The 15,765-nt window shown below is 45.8% G+C and overlaps 1 protein-coding gene across 1 annotated transcript; it reads right to left on the reverse strand.

Annotated features, from left to right (window-relative positions):
* Positions 1-1,511: 1,511 nt before the first annotated feature.
* Positions 1,512-15,759, reverse strand: ARL8B (ADP ribosylation factor like GTPase 8B). Its single transcript, XM_042013351.1, has 7 exons — positions 15,575-15,759; positions 7,005-7,085; positions 6,359-6,432; positions 5,847-5,940; positions 5,201-5,268; positions 4,906-4,976; positions 1,512-3,463 (listed from the first exon to the last, which is right to left on the reverse strand). The coding sequence occupies exons 1-7, from the start codon at positions 15,695-15,697 to the stop codon at positions 3,414-3,416; spliced, it is 561 nt and encodes a 186-aa protein (XP_041869285.1). The 5' UTR covers positions 15,698-15,759; the 3' UTR covers positions 1,512-3,413.
* Positions 15,760-15,765: the final 6 nt, after the last annotated feature.

The following is a 15,765-nucleotide window of genomic DNA, read 5'->3' on the forward strand; positions in this document are numbered from 1 at the left end:
CATCCCCGAAAGCAACTTTAAGAGAATTGGAAATTTAATCAGCCTCTTTTTACTGTCCATGCTCACTACAGAGCCTGAGACAAGTAATCATGGTGAGATTACATTTCTGGAACACAGCTACAGCATCCAAGTTCAGCAAACACCACTGCTAATGCCTGTCCTGGGCTCCACACCTTTCTTAGGACAGAAAACATTTAACCTTGGACATAATGTGCCAGATGAGTATTGTTTTCAGTCCAAGGCTGAAAGGTGTTGAGGAGGAAACACTTCCTACACTTCCTTTGTTTCAGAGAGGTATCTGGCAAGTTCCTCAAGCCCAGAAACAGAACAAGTGCAACCCCATGCACTGGAATCAAACAGCCACTCTGAGGTCTCCTTTCTGCTACAGGAGTAACCAAGGGCATCTGGAAGAGCAGTACCAGAAGAGCTGTGAAACCCAGCTGGGGGCATTTGGGGGAGCATTGCAAATGTACGTTTTAGAGCACACACACCTTAGGGGGCCCTGTGCCTCTCCCTGCTGTTTACACACAGAAACAGAAACTGTTACTGAAATACCACATCAAGCAAAGAGCTGTGGGCCAGTCCATACCACAGCCGCTTTGTGATTGGTACTGGTATCACACCAAACAGACTAACAAGGCTTAGTGCACTAACACTGTTCTCAGATTTGTGTCCAGAGGCATCTTACTTTGACTGTGAACTGCAGGGAGCTGGTTTTGCATGCAGGAAACTCCCAAAGAAATAGGCACATGATCTTTAACAGTTCACTAGTCCTTCCCACCAGCTGAGTTACACGTGAAGGATGCTCAAAGACCTGCACTCAGGGCTAAAAACTAACCTGATACAGCTCAGCAAGTTTGAAAGCTTACATGGAGACAAGCCTGAAACAAGACATCCAATTTGTTACCATTAATTGGAAGATGCTGACAGACAGTCCTATGAAATAATCAGTGTCCTAAGAAAAATTAATACAACAAAAACCTTTGGGAAGAACAGTCAGTGAAACTTCAGATTAAATTCACAGCAAAGATTTTGTTCAAGACCTCAGTCAACAAAAGCCTCACTTCCCACGGAGATAAGAATCCTTCTGCTTTAATTTGCACTGAAGGATCAGGAACTGCAAGATCTGACACTTGTGCTAGAAAAACAAAGGTTTTACTCTAGGCTCAACACAAGAACCAAGCTTGCAGTCACATGCATTTCTCTCCTGAAAACAGAGCTGCAGAAGGCTACCCCTACTTCAGACCATTCACTGACCATTGCTTTTCACACACATAAAAAAGCCCTGAAATCTGCTCAAACTGACTATCTGAGCTTGCTCAGGTAAGGTGAGCAAGCCCCAGGCCTCAAATGTAGCTGTGTGAGCATTTCACTGAACAGTTGAACCACAGAATGTAAATCAGCTCAGGTTTTTACCAATCTTTCTTCCCCCACTGTAATCTTTGGCAGAGCAGACAGACATCCCATCGTGTTTTTCCATGAGTTCAGCCACATCAATTCAAGTCAGGCAGTTAAGTGTCAATACAACCCTCAAAACATAAGTTTATTGAGTAAAGCTGAAGAGCAGGAAACCAACATATGCATCCACCTAAATAAAAAAATTCACGTATTTACAAAGTTCAGTGATTGTATAAGTTGTTCACATGCAGAGAGTAATGCACAGGTTAACAATTGGTAGTGTTTGGATGCCATAAACGCTGAAAGCAGTGAAGTAGATAAACACCAAACACATCAAGTTTAGCTATAGGCCAGTTAACTAAACAGTGACCTGGTCCCCCACAAAGATTCACACATTCTAGTTTAGTTTCCTTATTATAGGCACAAGCAAGTTTGCTAAATAAAAGTAACTGTAGCAGTTCTGGCGAACTCAGGACTACAGTAGCAAGTTAATACACCCTCTCCTCTACAGCACCAGAGTATGGATAAATTGAAATCATGCTTCAGAGAACTGAAAGGGGACAAAAAGTTAAAATGCAGCTTCAGACCGAAGGCAGGCAGCGTGTAGTGTCTGTGCAACAGTGCCAGAGCTGGGACACGACAGTAAGGCCATGGCAGTCTGCGTTAACACTGGCGTCTCAGAACTCAGAGGGACTGAACGGCGTTCCCAACCCGAGGCTCCCACGGGATGCAAACCACACAGAGGTGAGGAATCACACACAGTGTGAGGCAACACAAGCAGCTGCACCATGGATCTGCACACACGAGTAGCTACACTGACACTGCTGGATGAACAAACCAGTCTTAACAAGGCTGTCCCTTTAAATATGCTGAAGTCATTGAGAAAGTAAAGCTACAGAAACATTACAATCTTGAGTTTATACACACTTCCCTAAGCTGCAGGAGCTAGTCAAGAGACAGGATCAATTCATTGGCTCTCTTGTGCTTTGACACAGCAGAACATTTCATTGCATCTGACAGGCTTTGCACATGGTTACATCAAGAAAGCAGGCGGGTCTAGAGTTGTCACAATAGCCCAGGTATTCCATAGCACCAGGTGAAAACTGTGCCCAGCCATTCCAGGAGCAGGAGAGAGACACTGACAATTACACACAGATTGTGCTAAAGGTCAACAACTGCCTCGATACAAGAGCATCAGTAATTTGGGTGTCATGCAGCTGCTCAGAATGCATGTTCTGGTTTCAGAGAGAGACCACGAGTATCTGGAGATAGAAAAATGTATTTGAACAAAGCCTGATGATCCTAGCAATTTGTTTTCATGCTGGAATACTCCAATTTTTGAAAGTTTGACAGAACAGTCCATTCCCATCCCCCACATAAATGTTAAACAGAAGCAACAGAATGATTTTAAACACATGACTTTCCTAATGCATCAAGAGAGTTTTCTTTTTCAAGTGACAGGATCTCAGCTGTAGATTAGTGATGCTGATCTATGCCTTGTGCTCCCCTCTGCAAACAGTTTCCATTTCTCTGCTTACATACACACATCACATGCATTTGTGAGATCAATCAGTATCCCACAACTCACGCTTAAATGTTTTCTAACTACTGTATGTGGCATCTTACAGAATCTTAATGCTGTCAAGCATCAGCATCTTCAAGCCACTAAACACTAGAAATAAAACACTTGCTGAAAATCATATAAAAACCTGGCCCTGAAAAACCAGAACAGAGTGTACCATCATAGTTAACATGGTAGAGATATTCTTTTAAAAAGCCCCCCCCACAACCCTCCCACCACAGATGGTTGTAAAATAAATATTTGTGCTGACTTTATCATGACAACTCTAGTTGTTTTGTGACAGAATAGGAATACAAGTCTTCAGCAGTGCACATGAGAAATGAACCGTGAAAAGGCAGATTCTTGATACAGGATTTTTGGGTAGTATCTCATTATGGAGGGAAGTGGACAATTGAGATTATGGCCAACTGGTACTGGAGATTCCAGGAAGACTTCAGCTTCTTCTAGATTTTGAATGCTGAATAAGCCACTGAAGCGTGATATCTACAGGGAGAGAGAAGAGAAGTTCCATTTCAAGTGTCTGTATTGGTGTAAGTGGCAAAGCTTTGGTATTCCAGTGTCCCCAAACACAGGACAGGAATATCCAAGCCCTTCTCTAGAGGATGGCCCAGGGCAGATGAACAGAATGATTTTTTAGGATGCTTGCTGTCTGTGCTTTGATCCTGTAACTGCCCAGCATCCTGGAAGTGACAACTACAGGCACTGCCCCACACATCCTGGGTCCTCAGTTCTGTCCATCTCTAGGAAAAAGACATCCCTTCATCTGGCACTTCACTGTGGCTCCAATAATTAGCTTTAGATCAGCATTGCTCTATTCAGCCAGTCTGCAGCTCCTCACCTGATGAGAGCAAAGCCAGTTTAGCCCTTTGGTACAAGGCATCAAGCTCCTCCCTGCCTGGAAGGGGCTCTCCTAAGGAAGGGAAAGGCCCTGGCTCCCCTCCCATCAGCTCCTTTCCCAGAGCCTCAGTGATGCTCAGCTGTGCTGGGAGCCTTGTGTGCATCTCCACAGAAGGGAGTCTCTGCTTCTATCCATCATGTCTGAACCTCCAACTGATGCTAAGGTGACAGGGGCTTCTTGGAAGCCACAGCTGTTCCACAGACTGTTGAGTTTTCCTAGAAAGAAGATGAATCCTTAATATAAAGCCATCCTGGTATCCTCTAGAACTTCTCCTGGGAGCATCACCCTGAAGTTTCCTCATCAGTAAACTCCTGTTACCCTGGCAATGCACCAGTATTAATCCCACAGCAGCCATGGAAGGCATCAGGAGAAGGATGGAAAGTGTCGTTAAATTCTGTTCTCACTCGGCTGAGATGACTCCGTTTACTTATAAAGCTTATGGCAAATACCAGATATTACACAGGACATGGTTTCTGCCTTTGAACTCCACAAGTTCTAAAGCATTTGATTCTGTGCCAGAAAAAGGCACTGTTTGGCTGCAGGGAACAGGGACTGGCAGATGCCACAACACAAACTGCTCTGATAAGACAGCAAGGGAAGGTGATTATTTCAAGGGAATGACTTGAGGAAAAACTTGCTGTAAGTACTCGTTATCCTCACCAAGTGAGGCAGAGGTGAGAGCACCTGACAGAAGTATAAAATCACTTAGGCCAGGCTAATAGACTAGACAGCTATTTCCTGCAAACTAACTGAAGAAAGGAGCAGGCTTCACAGGGACTGACGTTTTGGTAACTACAACCCCTAACACCACTCTAACTAACACACCTAACTACAACTCTAACACCAGTCAGGCATCCTCACTGCCATCAGGAGTTATGCAGAATTTAACCAGTGCACTCACACATTGGTCTTTGATTTGTTCCTGGTTTCCTGAAGACAGGAAGCTTGTGTTTAAGAAGTTACAATCCCTCCCAATCCATCCTCTGATAGCAGTTCATAATTCTCAGCATTTTGGGTTAATAGTTACCTATATTATCTTTCTCTTTGCAAGAAATAGAGTAGCAGCAGATTTCTCTGTCCTGAATAGCAGCAAGGTTCCTAGGAAAGAGAGAACATTTCAGCACACATTTCACTGACACAAGGACTCTTACTGACAATCTGAACTGTTCCTCTTCCCCACACAACTTGCTCTGTACAATGCTCAGTTACCTCCTGTTGCTGGATTTTCCACTCATGAATGCGAGCTTCCTAATCTAATAACAACCCTATGTACATGAATTTATTGAGTAAGAGAAATGTTTCTTAGGAAGGGTTAGACTTACATCTTTTCAATTAGCTGTTTCTCATCCAAAGCATTAGGAAGGTCTCTCTTATTTCCAAGGACTAGAACCTGAAATCCAGAGAAGGAAATGGCTGTAGCTTTGCTTAAAAAAACCCCAAACAAACAGACAAAAACCAGAAAACCAACAAACATCAAGGGACTCTCATGAGCAGTCTGCATCTGCCTGTTAAATTTAATGGAATGAGATATTCACTGTTAAACCAGATCAAGACCTAGTCCCAGGGAAAGAGGGGGTACAAATAAACTGTTCTGTGCAACGAGCAAGCATGAGAACACATCAGCTGATAAATCTGAGAACATTTGCAGCACACTCATCTGAGATTCCCCAAACTTACTCTTCTGTACTACACTGTGGTTAACCTTTAGTCAAGAGCACAAACTCATACTGTGGAATCCTCCAAACTACCGTTTCAGTTGTATTTATTATGTTTTGTGAGCACTGAATAAAGTACAATCACTGAAGGTCAACAGTTCCATTTTAGGCACTGGGGGCAGGTATTGTTCGTGCTTATACTGACCAGTAATGTTGGGCCTTACAATTAAGAGTTCAAGGCAGACTTCAGAGTTGCTCAAGTGATGCACATTCCTCAGAGATATTTAATGCTGTTTGAGGTGACGTTACTTACAGGGATTCCTTGTAACTGGGGCTTATCTAGAAGATTGTGCAGCTCATTTCGAGAGGCTTCTATTTTGTCACGATCTGCAGCATCTACCATGTAGCTTTAAAGAGAATTTCAGGTTAGGTCAGTGACACTGAGCTCCTGCAGAAACATTACTCTTTTTTTACACTGCCAGGTTTGAGAACATTCAACAAGGCTTTAAACAAAGCTAGGACTTCTGAGCAAAGAATTTGGTTCTTTTAAAAAAAATTCTCTAAGAACAGAGTAGAAGGAAGATGCTTTGAGTCAGACAGCACTGCCACCCAGTTCAGACAGGGAGGAGTTAGTATTCCAGATCAGACACTGATAAGAAATAACCCATCCTGAGCCCTGAACTTAGGGGTGAAAAAGGTCAATGTGGTTGCAGTACAGGTTCAGAATCACAAGGAGAACTACAGAGTCAGGCATGCAGTGTTAGGAAGGCTCCCAGAGAAGAGGAGCACATGTGAAGGAAGCAGAGCTGAAGGAAGGACACTTACACAATAGCATTAACTCCTCTGCAATATCGCTCCCACATGCTTCGGAATCGGGGCTGCCCTCCTATATCCCAAATCTTAAGGCAAGGGGAGAAAGACAATTTAGCCATGCACTGTGTTTAAACATGTCAGGCAAAGATAAGACAAGAAATCACAACAGTTTTTCCTTTCTCCTTAAGCAGCTGCTGGACCTCTCCCACGTTACAACAGGAATAATCCCTTGCACAGCTGCTCAGAGCTTGGGGCCCAAGAGCAGGAGATGCAAACTGGACTCCTGTGTATGAAGGTTACACACTGAGGTACACAAGAATATAAAATGTATTCACTTAAAGGTTTGCTTTTGATGTAAACCTTCCCTTAAGCAAACTGATGAGCAGGAAAGAGGCATCTCTGGGCCTCAAACACTCAGATCTAAGCCAGACAGCATTATCACAACAGTGCTTTAACTAGTCCTTGAACCTGGGAATCACACACAGATTCTCATTTCAGAAACTCCATAAATAAACATAAATGTCTTCTTAAACTACTCCACAGATTTAGCTGAGCCTCTTCAGTTTTCTATATTTGTCCCAAGGCTGGAAGCAAAACAGAGCAAACACGTAAATTTTAAACTAGAAGCTACAGAAAACAGTCAACAATGGCAACATACCTTTATTGTAACATTACCCTTTGTAACTTTCCTCATGTTGAAGCCCACAGTAGGTATCATATCTTCACTGAATTGACCTGACTGGAAAAAAAAAAAAAAAAAGAGAAAGTTAAGTTTAGTGCTTATCTGACACAGCTGGTTTACATAGTAAAATATCACAAGCTTTTTCTAACCATTTGCCTTCCAACTGAAGGTTTTACAGCCAAGAAGTCACGGATGTTAAATCCATGTGTACTGGAGCTTGTGTGAAGTCAGACAACTCATTTTGTACAGTCACTGAAATAATTTTTCAAGCCTCCAGGCAGCCAGGGGAGCAAAGTTACCTGGGAAAGTGCTTTGCACAGCTTAACAGATGGACAGCCAGGGCAAGGGTAGGAAAAGAGCCATTCACCTACTTCTGCTGGAGCCAAGGTCTACACGTCAGGATCTCCCAGTTACCTGGGAGCTAGAAATATCCAGAAGGGCTCCCTGTGATGCAAGGTGCTCTTTGGCCAGCATTTGCAGTAATAAATCACTCTTGTGGAGAAAGCCTCCAACCCACAGGTATGGGGTGACTCCCTGAGGAGTGTTAAAGGCTGGAAAGTGGAAGGACCTGACAGGTCAGCTTCCTGCCAGGCTGCAGCATCCAACGTGTTCAGCAGTGGCAAATTCAACTCCAAAGTATCTGAGCCCGTTTCCAGCAGACATTCAGCATCACTCCAAGCTGGGACAGAACTGCTGCAAACAGCAGTGCACTGGAGAGGTTCGCCAGTGGCAGATGTTTTACTGCCTGTAACACTTCAGTCTGCAGCAGCTTGAGAGCCAAGTTTTCAACACTACCACAGATTTCTCCCTTGGCTGTTTGGCAGAACCGTGGCCATTATGAAGCTCACTACATCCATTATGTGTAATAGAACCAGCCAGTCAAGCGCATTTGGAAAAATTAGGGTTGATCCCAAAGCATTCAGTTGTTTAATTAGGGTTTGGTATCACAGCAGGAAACTCTGCATCTCTCCCCTGACACTGCCCAGAGAAGTTCCCTGGGGTTCAAAGCCCTTTGGGATCTCGGAAGCAGACACCACCCCAGAGTCAGGGCCTGACTGCCCACAAGCTGGAAGGAGCAACTAAGCCTGACCAGGTGGCCACAAAGGCCAACAGCTCCTGGCTTGTATCAGAAACAGTGTGGCCAGCAGGACCAGGGCTTCATGAGGAGCTTGGGTCAGACCCTGCAGGACTGCTTGAGAAGCCACTCCACCCCTTCTAACTTAGCAAGGTGGGTGCCCACTGCAAATGCCAGTCCAGTAGCAGTCCATTCCTGCCCGAAATGCCAGTGCCTGAGCTGCCCATCACAGCCAGAGTGATCAGCACAGCTCAGAGCTGACGGTCAGCTGTGCTGCCATGGCTGAGGCAGCTCAGTTCAGCTCCTCAAACCAGTCTTGCCTCTGAAGGGTCACTTACCACACTGCTCAAGCACCACAGCATTCCTGCCTCCACAGTCACACCCCACACCCACAGCTCCTATCCCAGCGTCTCCCAAACACTCCCTGAGCCTCCATCTCTGTGCTGCTGAGTGTTACCCCAGATGGTGCCAACTATTCCCACTCAGATCCTTCCAGATCCTTCTCTCAAGAGCTGTTCTTATCAATAGGAACACACATTCCAAGAACCTCCTGGACTCATCACCTCCCTGCTGGGTTTATTTCCAGAAGACATGTGGGAAGTTGAGGACCCCTACGAGAACAAGGCCTAGCCATGGTGAGACTTCTCCCAGCTGCCTAAGGAGGATTTTGGTGTCTCTTCATCCTGGACTAGAAGAGACTCCCACCAGGGTATCTGCCTCCCCTGATTGTTGGCCTCCCCCTGATTCTTACCCATAAACAACCTTATTGTGACCCTCATCAAGCTCTAGACTGTTCAAACAGTCCCCTGCCCATCCATCCCTGTGAAGAGTTTACAGCCCTCCCTTGCAGCACTCACTGTGCCAGTCATCCCACTAATTGCAGTGTGTTCAGTACCAATTTCATGTTCTCCCACTGCTCTTTTAGGATACGGATTCCTGCAGATTGGAGCAGCACTTCATTTGCCACATCTTTAATGTAACGTTGAAATTACTGTGACCCACCACAGGGAAACTTTTACAGAATCTTCAGGAAAGCTGCTGCATCTTCCTCCTTCCCAAGTGCTCTCTACCCACACTGCACATCCCCAAACCTGTTTTGACTTGCTGAAAACCTCAAAGCCTTAAAACTGCAGTGGTTCAGTTGAGTTTCAGCTGCCTGTTCTCTGCTTTGCAGAGGGACAATCCAAAGCTGACATGAACATATTGGTCAGCTCAGGTCTTCACTTAAGAGACCTTCCCCTGATGTGAGTGTGGGTGTTCCTCTGCTCACAGGCAGTGGGCCCAAAGAAAGCTACTGGCACTCACCTTCTCTTTTAAGACAGGTCAAAAATTGGTTAAAACAATTGTAAAGGATTTTAGCAGCAGACAGTGTTCTCCCTTGATGGATTCTGCTACCACATTCAACTGTCTTGGCCCAGAAACAGTTCTCTAAACTCAGAATTTAGAGGGCTTTTGTTTACTACCTCCTCAGAGGAAAAAAGCCAGGAATTCAGCTTCAACTTAGAGTATTCATATGCAAAAGCTACTCAAAGAGCAGAACAAAAGGAATATACTTTTACTAGCAGGCACTTCTCTTCGAACCAGCCTTCCCTGCCAGAGCAGAGTACTTGGTGCTGTCACTGTGTGCTCACAATAAGATGCTTTCTCCTCCTAAAACACCAGCTTTAAAACAAGTTTGATATGCTCAGCAATATTTTCAATTCCCGATGGGAAAGCCTTTGGCTGTTGTCACACACAGCAGCATTGCTCAAACACTCATCAAGGACAGCAGGAGTAGCTGCTGACAAACCCAGCAATGCCTTGTTTTCAGCACTGGTGCCCATCCCACCAGGCAGACCCTGAACTCCCTGCAAGGCTCCTGGAAGGGCAGGAGCTGTCCCAACAGGGATTCTAAAGGAAGCCTCAGCCCCGAGGTCACACAGACCACACAGCACCAGCACAAGCCGAAGGTCACCAAAGTTAACTCCAGCCCGTGTGGGAGATAAGGGACAGGGAGACTAAACAGAGACAATTTCAGAGGCCACATGCACAAAGAATGCACAGGATTGATCCTTAAGCTTCCTGTTTTAAGAGATGCTTCCTTCTAGATACTCAGAGCTCCTGGAGAACCCAAATATGTGATTTTAATGCAGCATGAACACATTTACCTGGATGAGTATTTATGTTGGATAAGGATTATTCAGCACAGCAAAACTGCTTCCAGACTGAACTAAGGGACTTTATCCCATGAATCAGTTTGGGTTCAGCTCACCTTGTATCAGTACCAGCACTAACTCACAGACTGCAGCATTTCTGAACAAGCCAGCTACAGGTACAGTTCATTTCCCAGAGCAAAACTTAGGACAAGTGTTTAACTCGCCATCACCTGACATTCCAGAAGCGCACAAAGTGAGTTTAGTCTCTTTTATAATTTAATTCATATTACAACAAGCTTATTAAACCTATCATTTCCAGCTGTCTTGAGTCAAAGAAACCTAACCCAAACAAAACCACATTCTGCTTCTCCATAACCATAAGCTACAGCCAGAAACTCAAATTGCAGGGAGTTACAGAATGATAGAGTGGTTTCAACTGGGAGGAACCTCAAAGACCATCCAGTGTCATGCCCTGCCATAGGCAGGGGCACCTTCCACTGCACCCGGTTGCTCCAAGCCCCATCCAGCCTGGCCTTGTACAACTCTCACCAGACTATCAGCACCAAGCCCCCTAAGCAGCTTGTGACTCCACAGCCTGCACAAGGACATTCTTTTTATCATCAGAAAAGGTCAGGGCAGCCTTTAGTTTGCATGTCATAAAGCTGACATGATTCACTACTGTTATAGGACCAATTTCTTCATACAGAGTTTGTTACTACACAGCAAAGATTGTTTTATCTTTAATCATAATACTTTTCATCCAGCTAGATGAGATCACAAACAAGCTTAACCAACTAGAAGACAACACCACTGGAGTATGGAATCCAGCCAGGACACTCCCAATCCACCTGGATCAGAGTATTACATTAAACCCTGCTGTTCATCCCTAAAATTTTCTTTCTTTTCGCACTAAGAAAAAATGCTGCATGTCTCCAAAATTTCTTCTTAAAAAATTATTTAAAAAGCAGTGCAATTTTAGCATTATATCAAGCTACCCCTACACTAAGCCTCCTCTGCAACACTCAAAGCCTCAACCAAGCAGTGCATCATAAATGGACAAATCAACTTTCTATAGTCCAGCTTCCTTCTTTAGGAAATACTTCAGTGTTCCAGCTACTTGTGATCATGATCAGAAGCCTGAACTCCAGTTTAGAAGCTTCAATCCCAGAAAGGCTTCCCAACAGCACTTCCAGGAATGATTGCTACAGAAATCAAAACAGTGGTATATGACAAGAAAAGGCATTTTTATTTCTCCAACCCTGACTTTAACTGAGTATTTAAAAGGACATGGACTGCTTAGCAAATATCTACCATAAAAAAGGCATATGTCTGTCTAGAAGTCAGTCATGTAAGAGCTCAGGACATTTCATGTTTTTGATAGTCAAGAAAGTGTCTTTATCCAGGTGTTATCACTTAAAGCTCTGCCATTGCTTACAAAGTGCTCTACAGGAACTCAGGACCAAGATGGAAAAAGTAGATTCTGATTTCAGTCACCTGTTTCAGCCCAGCTGGGGTACAGCAAGCAGGACCTCAAAGAAAGGGTCTGAGACACCTCCCAGGAGCTTTATTAGCTAATGAAGTGATGCAATGCATTTCAAGAGACTCCTGCCATTAAGAAACACTTGGAATTTTATCACCCTTCTCCCTTAGCTATGGTGTGTATGAAGTGACAACACATGGGGTTTATGGCCTACCTGGGTGGTTCAAAAGGCACTAAAACAGCAGGGAAGCTCTTTAGAGCAGTATTTTTCTGCACTTCTCTGGTGTGGCTTCTTCAAGTCAAAGTTACTTATAACAGTCACAAGAACAGAAGGAAGTTGCAGCTCCCAACTGGCCAAATGAATCTTTTGTTGAGAGGCTCTTCAGGAATTGCCTCTCTCTAGAAACCACAGTCTCATTCCAACACTTGCCAGATATTCCAAAGTTAAAAAACAAACCACACTAATTCAGGCTCCGACACAAATCCTAAAAAGGGACCTTATTTACCCTGACACTACAAACAGGTTGAGTTTAGCTCTTGAACCTGATAACTGTATCAGAGAAGTCCAACTTCCTCCCACTCCTCCAGATCTCTGCTTGCTACCAGGCTAATGAGCTTCAGTGTTCCAGTGCCACACACCTGGATCAAGGATCAACCTACCAGGCGTCAAGCAAAACTTCTAAAGAAACCCCAGGACACGCCACTATTCCATGAAATACGCTGTTGAGGCTGCACAAGTGCCCCATTCTCCAGCAGCACGCGCTGCCATGCCGGGAGCAGAGTCAGTTTACTTGAGTCATGTTTCAGTTGCGTCACACGGCTGGAGCAGCCCCCTGGCCTCCCGTGCTCCCCACAGCAGCACGGCCACAGCTCCCAACTCCAACTGCCCGGGAACGGCCACGAGCTGCAAACACCACAAGGTCCTGCAGAGTCTGTAAATAATGGGCATTTCCAGGGCTCGGATCAGGAGCCGACAATTCCAGATGCGATCCCAGGATGACATGCAGTTTCTCTGAATAAGAGCCACAGGCCATGCACATTAGGGAAATTAGGACCAGGAAGAAATGATATCCTCCCTTGTGAGCAAGTTTACTCACGCACATGGAAAACTTATGCTTAATATCTAATTAGAGACAGTGACTAATGCGGAGCCTTAGAAAAGCAGAAGCTGCATTAGCTGAATCCAGCCCTAATGAGATTTCACTGCTAACATTGGGTTTTAAACCTTCTAATCAAACTGATCACAGGCGGGTTTGGGTTGGAAGGGACATTCATGACCATCCAGTGCCACCCCCTGCAATGGGCAGGGACATCTTCCACTCTCCCAGGCTGCTCCAAGCCCCATCCAACCTGGCCTTGGACACTTCCAGGGATCCAGCAGCAGCCACAGCTGCTCTGGGCACCCTGTGCCAGGGCCTCCCCACCCTCACAGGGAAGGATTTATCCCTAATATCTAATCTATAATCTCCCTATCTCTCAGTTCAAAGCCATTCCCTCTTGTCCTGTCTCTCCAGGCCCTTGTTTAGTCTGATTACAAATCAAGTGTTTGTTTACACCGGAGGAATAAACGTGATCCAAACCCGCTACCAACCTAGAAAAGGATTATTCTAGAACTGGACTGTCTGCCTCTCGTGGCCTGTCCACTTCAGGAGCAGTCAGGCCTTGTACCAAGCTTCCTGTGTAATTGGTTGAGTTTTCCCTCTAGTTCCATATGCCTGATTTGATGGGCAGAGATTACATTAGAGATTTATATTGGATTAAACTCACTGTTGTCAAGACCGGCAACAGCCCTTTGTTAGACAGCACACAAACTTCTAAGCCACAGCAAGATCCTGGTGTGCACTCCAGCTTTAAGAGCTATCCTATAGGACATCTTGCTGTGTCATTCCTTTCATTTTAGTCTTGAGGAATCTCAACAGCCTCATCCACCCAAACCATTAACTGGCCTGCAGAGAGCAGTTGTTCTTTTCCTGCTCTCATTCCCAAATGCAGACTCTGAACTAAAGTCTGTCAAGGAAGCAAATAAGAAGTCAGCTCTGCACGCCATGGACTGCGCTACTTCTCTAAAAAGTGATCTTACGCTGGTAACTGAAGCTTATGCTATTATTTTTTTAAAACCAATAATAAAAACCTGAGCAAACCTCCTCCCTCTGTTGTTTTTTTTTTTTTTTTTTTTGTGTAAAGACTCACCAGATTTCCTAATTTAAAACTTCAGAAATGTGACTTGATGCTTCCAAACTAAACCAGCTAAGGAGGCTGTGTCAGCATGCACAACAACTTCCTCCTGCCCCTGGGTTTTGCAAGGCTCTTTGAATGGCACTCGCTCAGATAAATGCCTGGGTGTGATCCTAACATGTGGTTGAAACCTTGCAAGATTCAACCCCCACAGAGGAGGCTGGAAACAGACTCCAGCTTTACTTAGGAAAACTTCTCCCACTTGAGACAAGTTAGATGGACTAAACTGATGTGCAGCTACTACAGCTCTGAACCACTGCACAAATCTGCAGTCGGTTCCACAGGTAACTCCCCAAACACGTGCTGCTGGTACTACACAGAAGCAAAGCAGTTCTTTGACAAGTGCCATCACCAGGAGGACTCCAGAGGATGAAAAGCCTGCAGAGAACCCCCAGCTGCAGAAACACTCCAAGCAGTATCAGCTCAGCAGCCACAAATCAAGGTTGTTCAACAATGTCAGAGCTCCATGTCTACAAATTCAAGCTCAGAGGTATTGGCAGAGTGTGAAAGAAAAGGCTTCTGGCATTCCTGGGTTACTCCAGCAACTGCCAGCTAACCACCAGTCAGAGAAGAGTTACCTTTTATGAAGTAACCCATTTCCCATGATTATCAGGAAGCCCGCTGAGTGCTCACACCTGAGCTACACAAGGGCTTAGTTATGTTTTACCAGGGCGTTTGTCAGTGTGCAAGGATGATGTATAACTGCAAGAGAATGAAAGTCCTTTTCCCAGGCAGTAACTCATTCAACTGACACTTAAATAAATACATTCTTAGAAATACTCTGTAGTGTTAAGGACACAGCCTCAAAAACCAAAAGACAAGCTGAAGGTGTGCTCACTCTAAAGCTGGAAACATCAGCTTTCTCATTCTAGGTGCACTGCACTCAGGTCACTCATGCTCCCTGAAAAACCAAAAGGTGCCCTGGTTGCCCATTTCAGGAGCTCCCACAGTCCAGCTTTTCCATCACATACATCAGCTGAGCAGGACACTGATGAAGCTGAACATGCCATTTAGGCAAAGCCACTCTTTATCTCGTTCAACAATGGAAAAGCTTCGTGTAGGAGTATTCCCACACCCTTCCTTCACCTGCTCCAGGCACATCACCAGATCAGCAGGCCCGAGTGCAGCAGTTTGCTGCCGATGGGCTTGTGAGTTGTACTTCTCAGGTAAGTTGTACCTTAAGAGAAAGGAGATTATTTGATATGGGTCTCAGCAAGAGATAAGCAAATATCTGAGAGGAGAACCGAGAGTGGGTGCTGACACTTAAATCACTTAGGACTACGGAAAAACAGTCAAAGGGAGGCGGCAGCTGAAGACACACAATGTTATCTCCACATCTGCTAACACAAGCCCCGCCACACCGACACCCTGACTGAAAGGCGCCTTCAGAGCCCGCTGTGGGGCCGTGCCCTGCTGTGGGATCAGTGTCCCCGCGGGTCCCATGAGCACACGAACGTTTATGGAGGCACGGCAGCCAGCAGGGCTCAGCCATCGCACCCAGCGAGGGCTCACACGCCGCTGCCCGTGCCCCGGCCCGGGGCCCCGCTCCATCCCCGCTCCATCCCCGCGGCACCGGGCCGGGCTCAGGCCGCTGCCGGCCCCCGCCCGCCGCCCCGCTCACCGCGATGACGTTGACGAAGGTGGTCTTGCCCGAGTACTGCAGCCCCACCAGGGTCAGCTCCATCTCCTCCTTCCAGAAGAGCGAGCGGAACCAGTCGAGCAGCCGGGACAGCAGCGCCAGCATCGTGGCGGCGGGCGGGCGGGCCGGGGGCGCTGCGGGCCGGGCCGGGGGCGCTGCGGGTTGGGCCGGGC

The sequence above is a fragment of the Corvus kubaryi genome, unplaced genomic scaffold, assembly GCF_017639235.1.
Source record: "Corvus kubaryi isolate FWS band 111438036 unplaced genomic scaffold, C.kubaryi_AGA036_p1.0 136, whole genome shotgun sequence".
Lineage (NCBI taxonomy): Eukaryota > Metazoa > Chordata > Aves > Passeriformes > Corvidae > Corvus > Corvus kubaryi.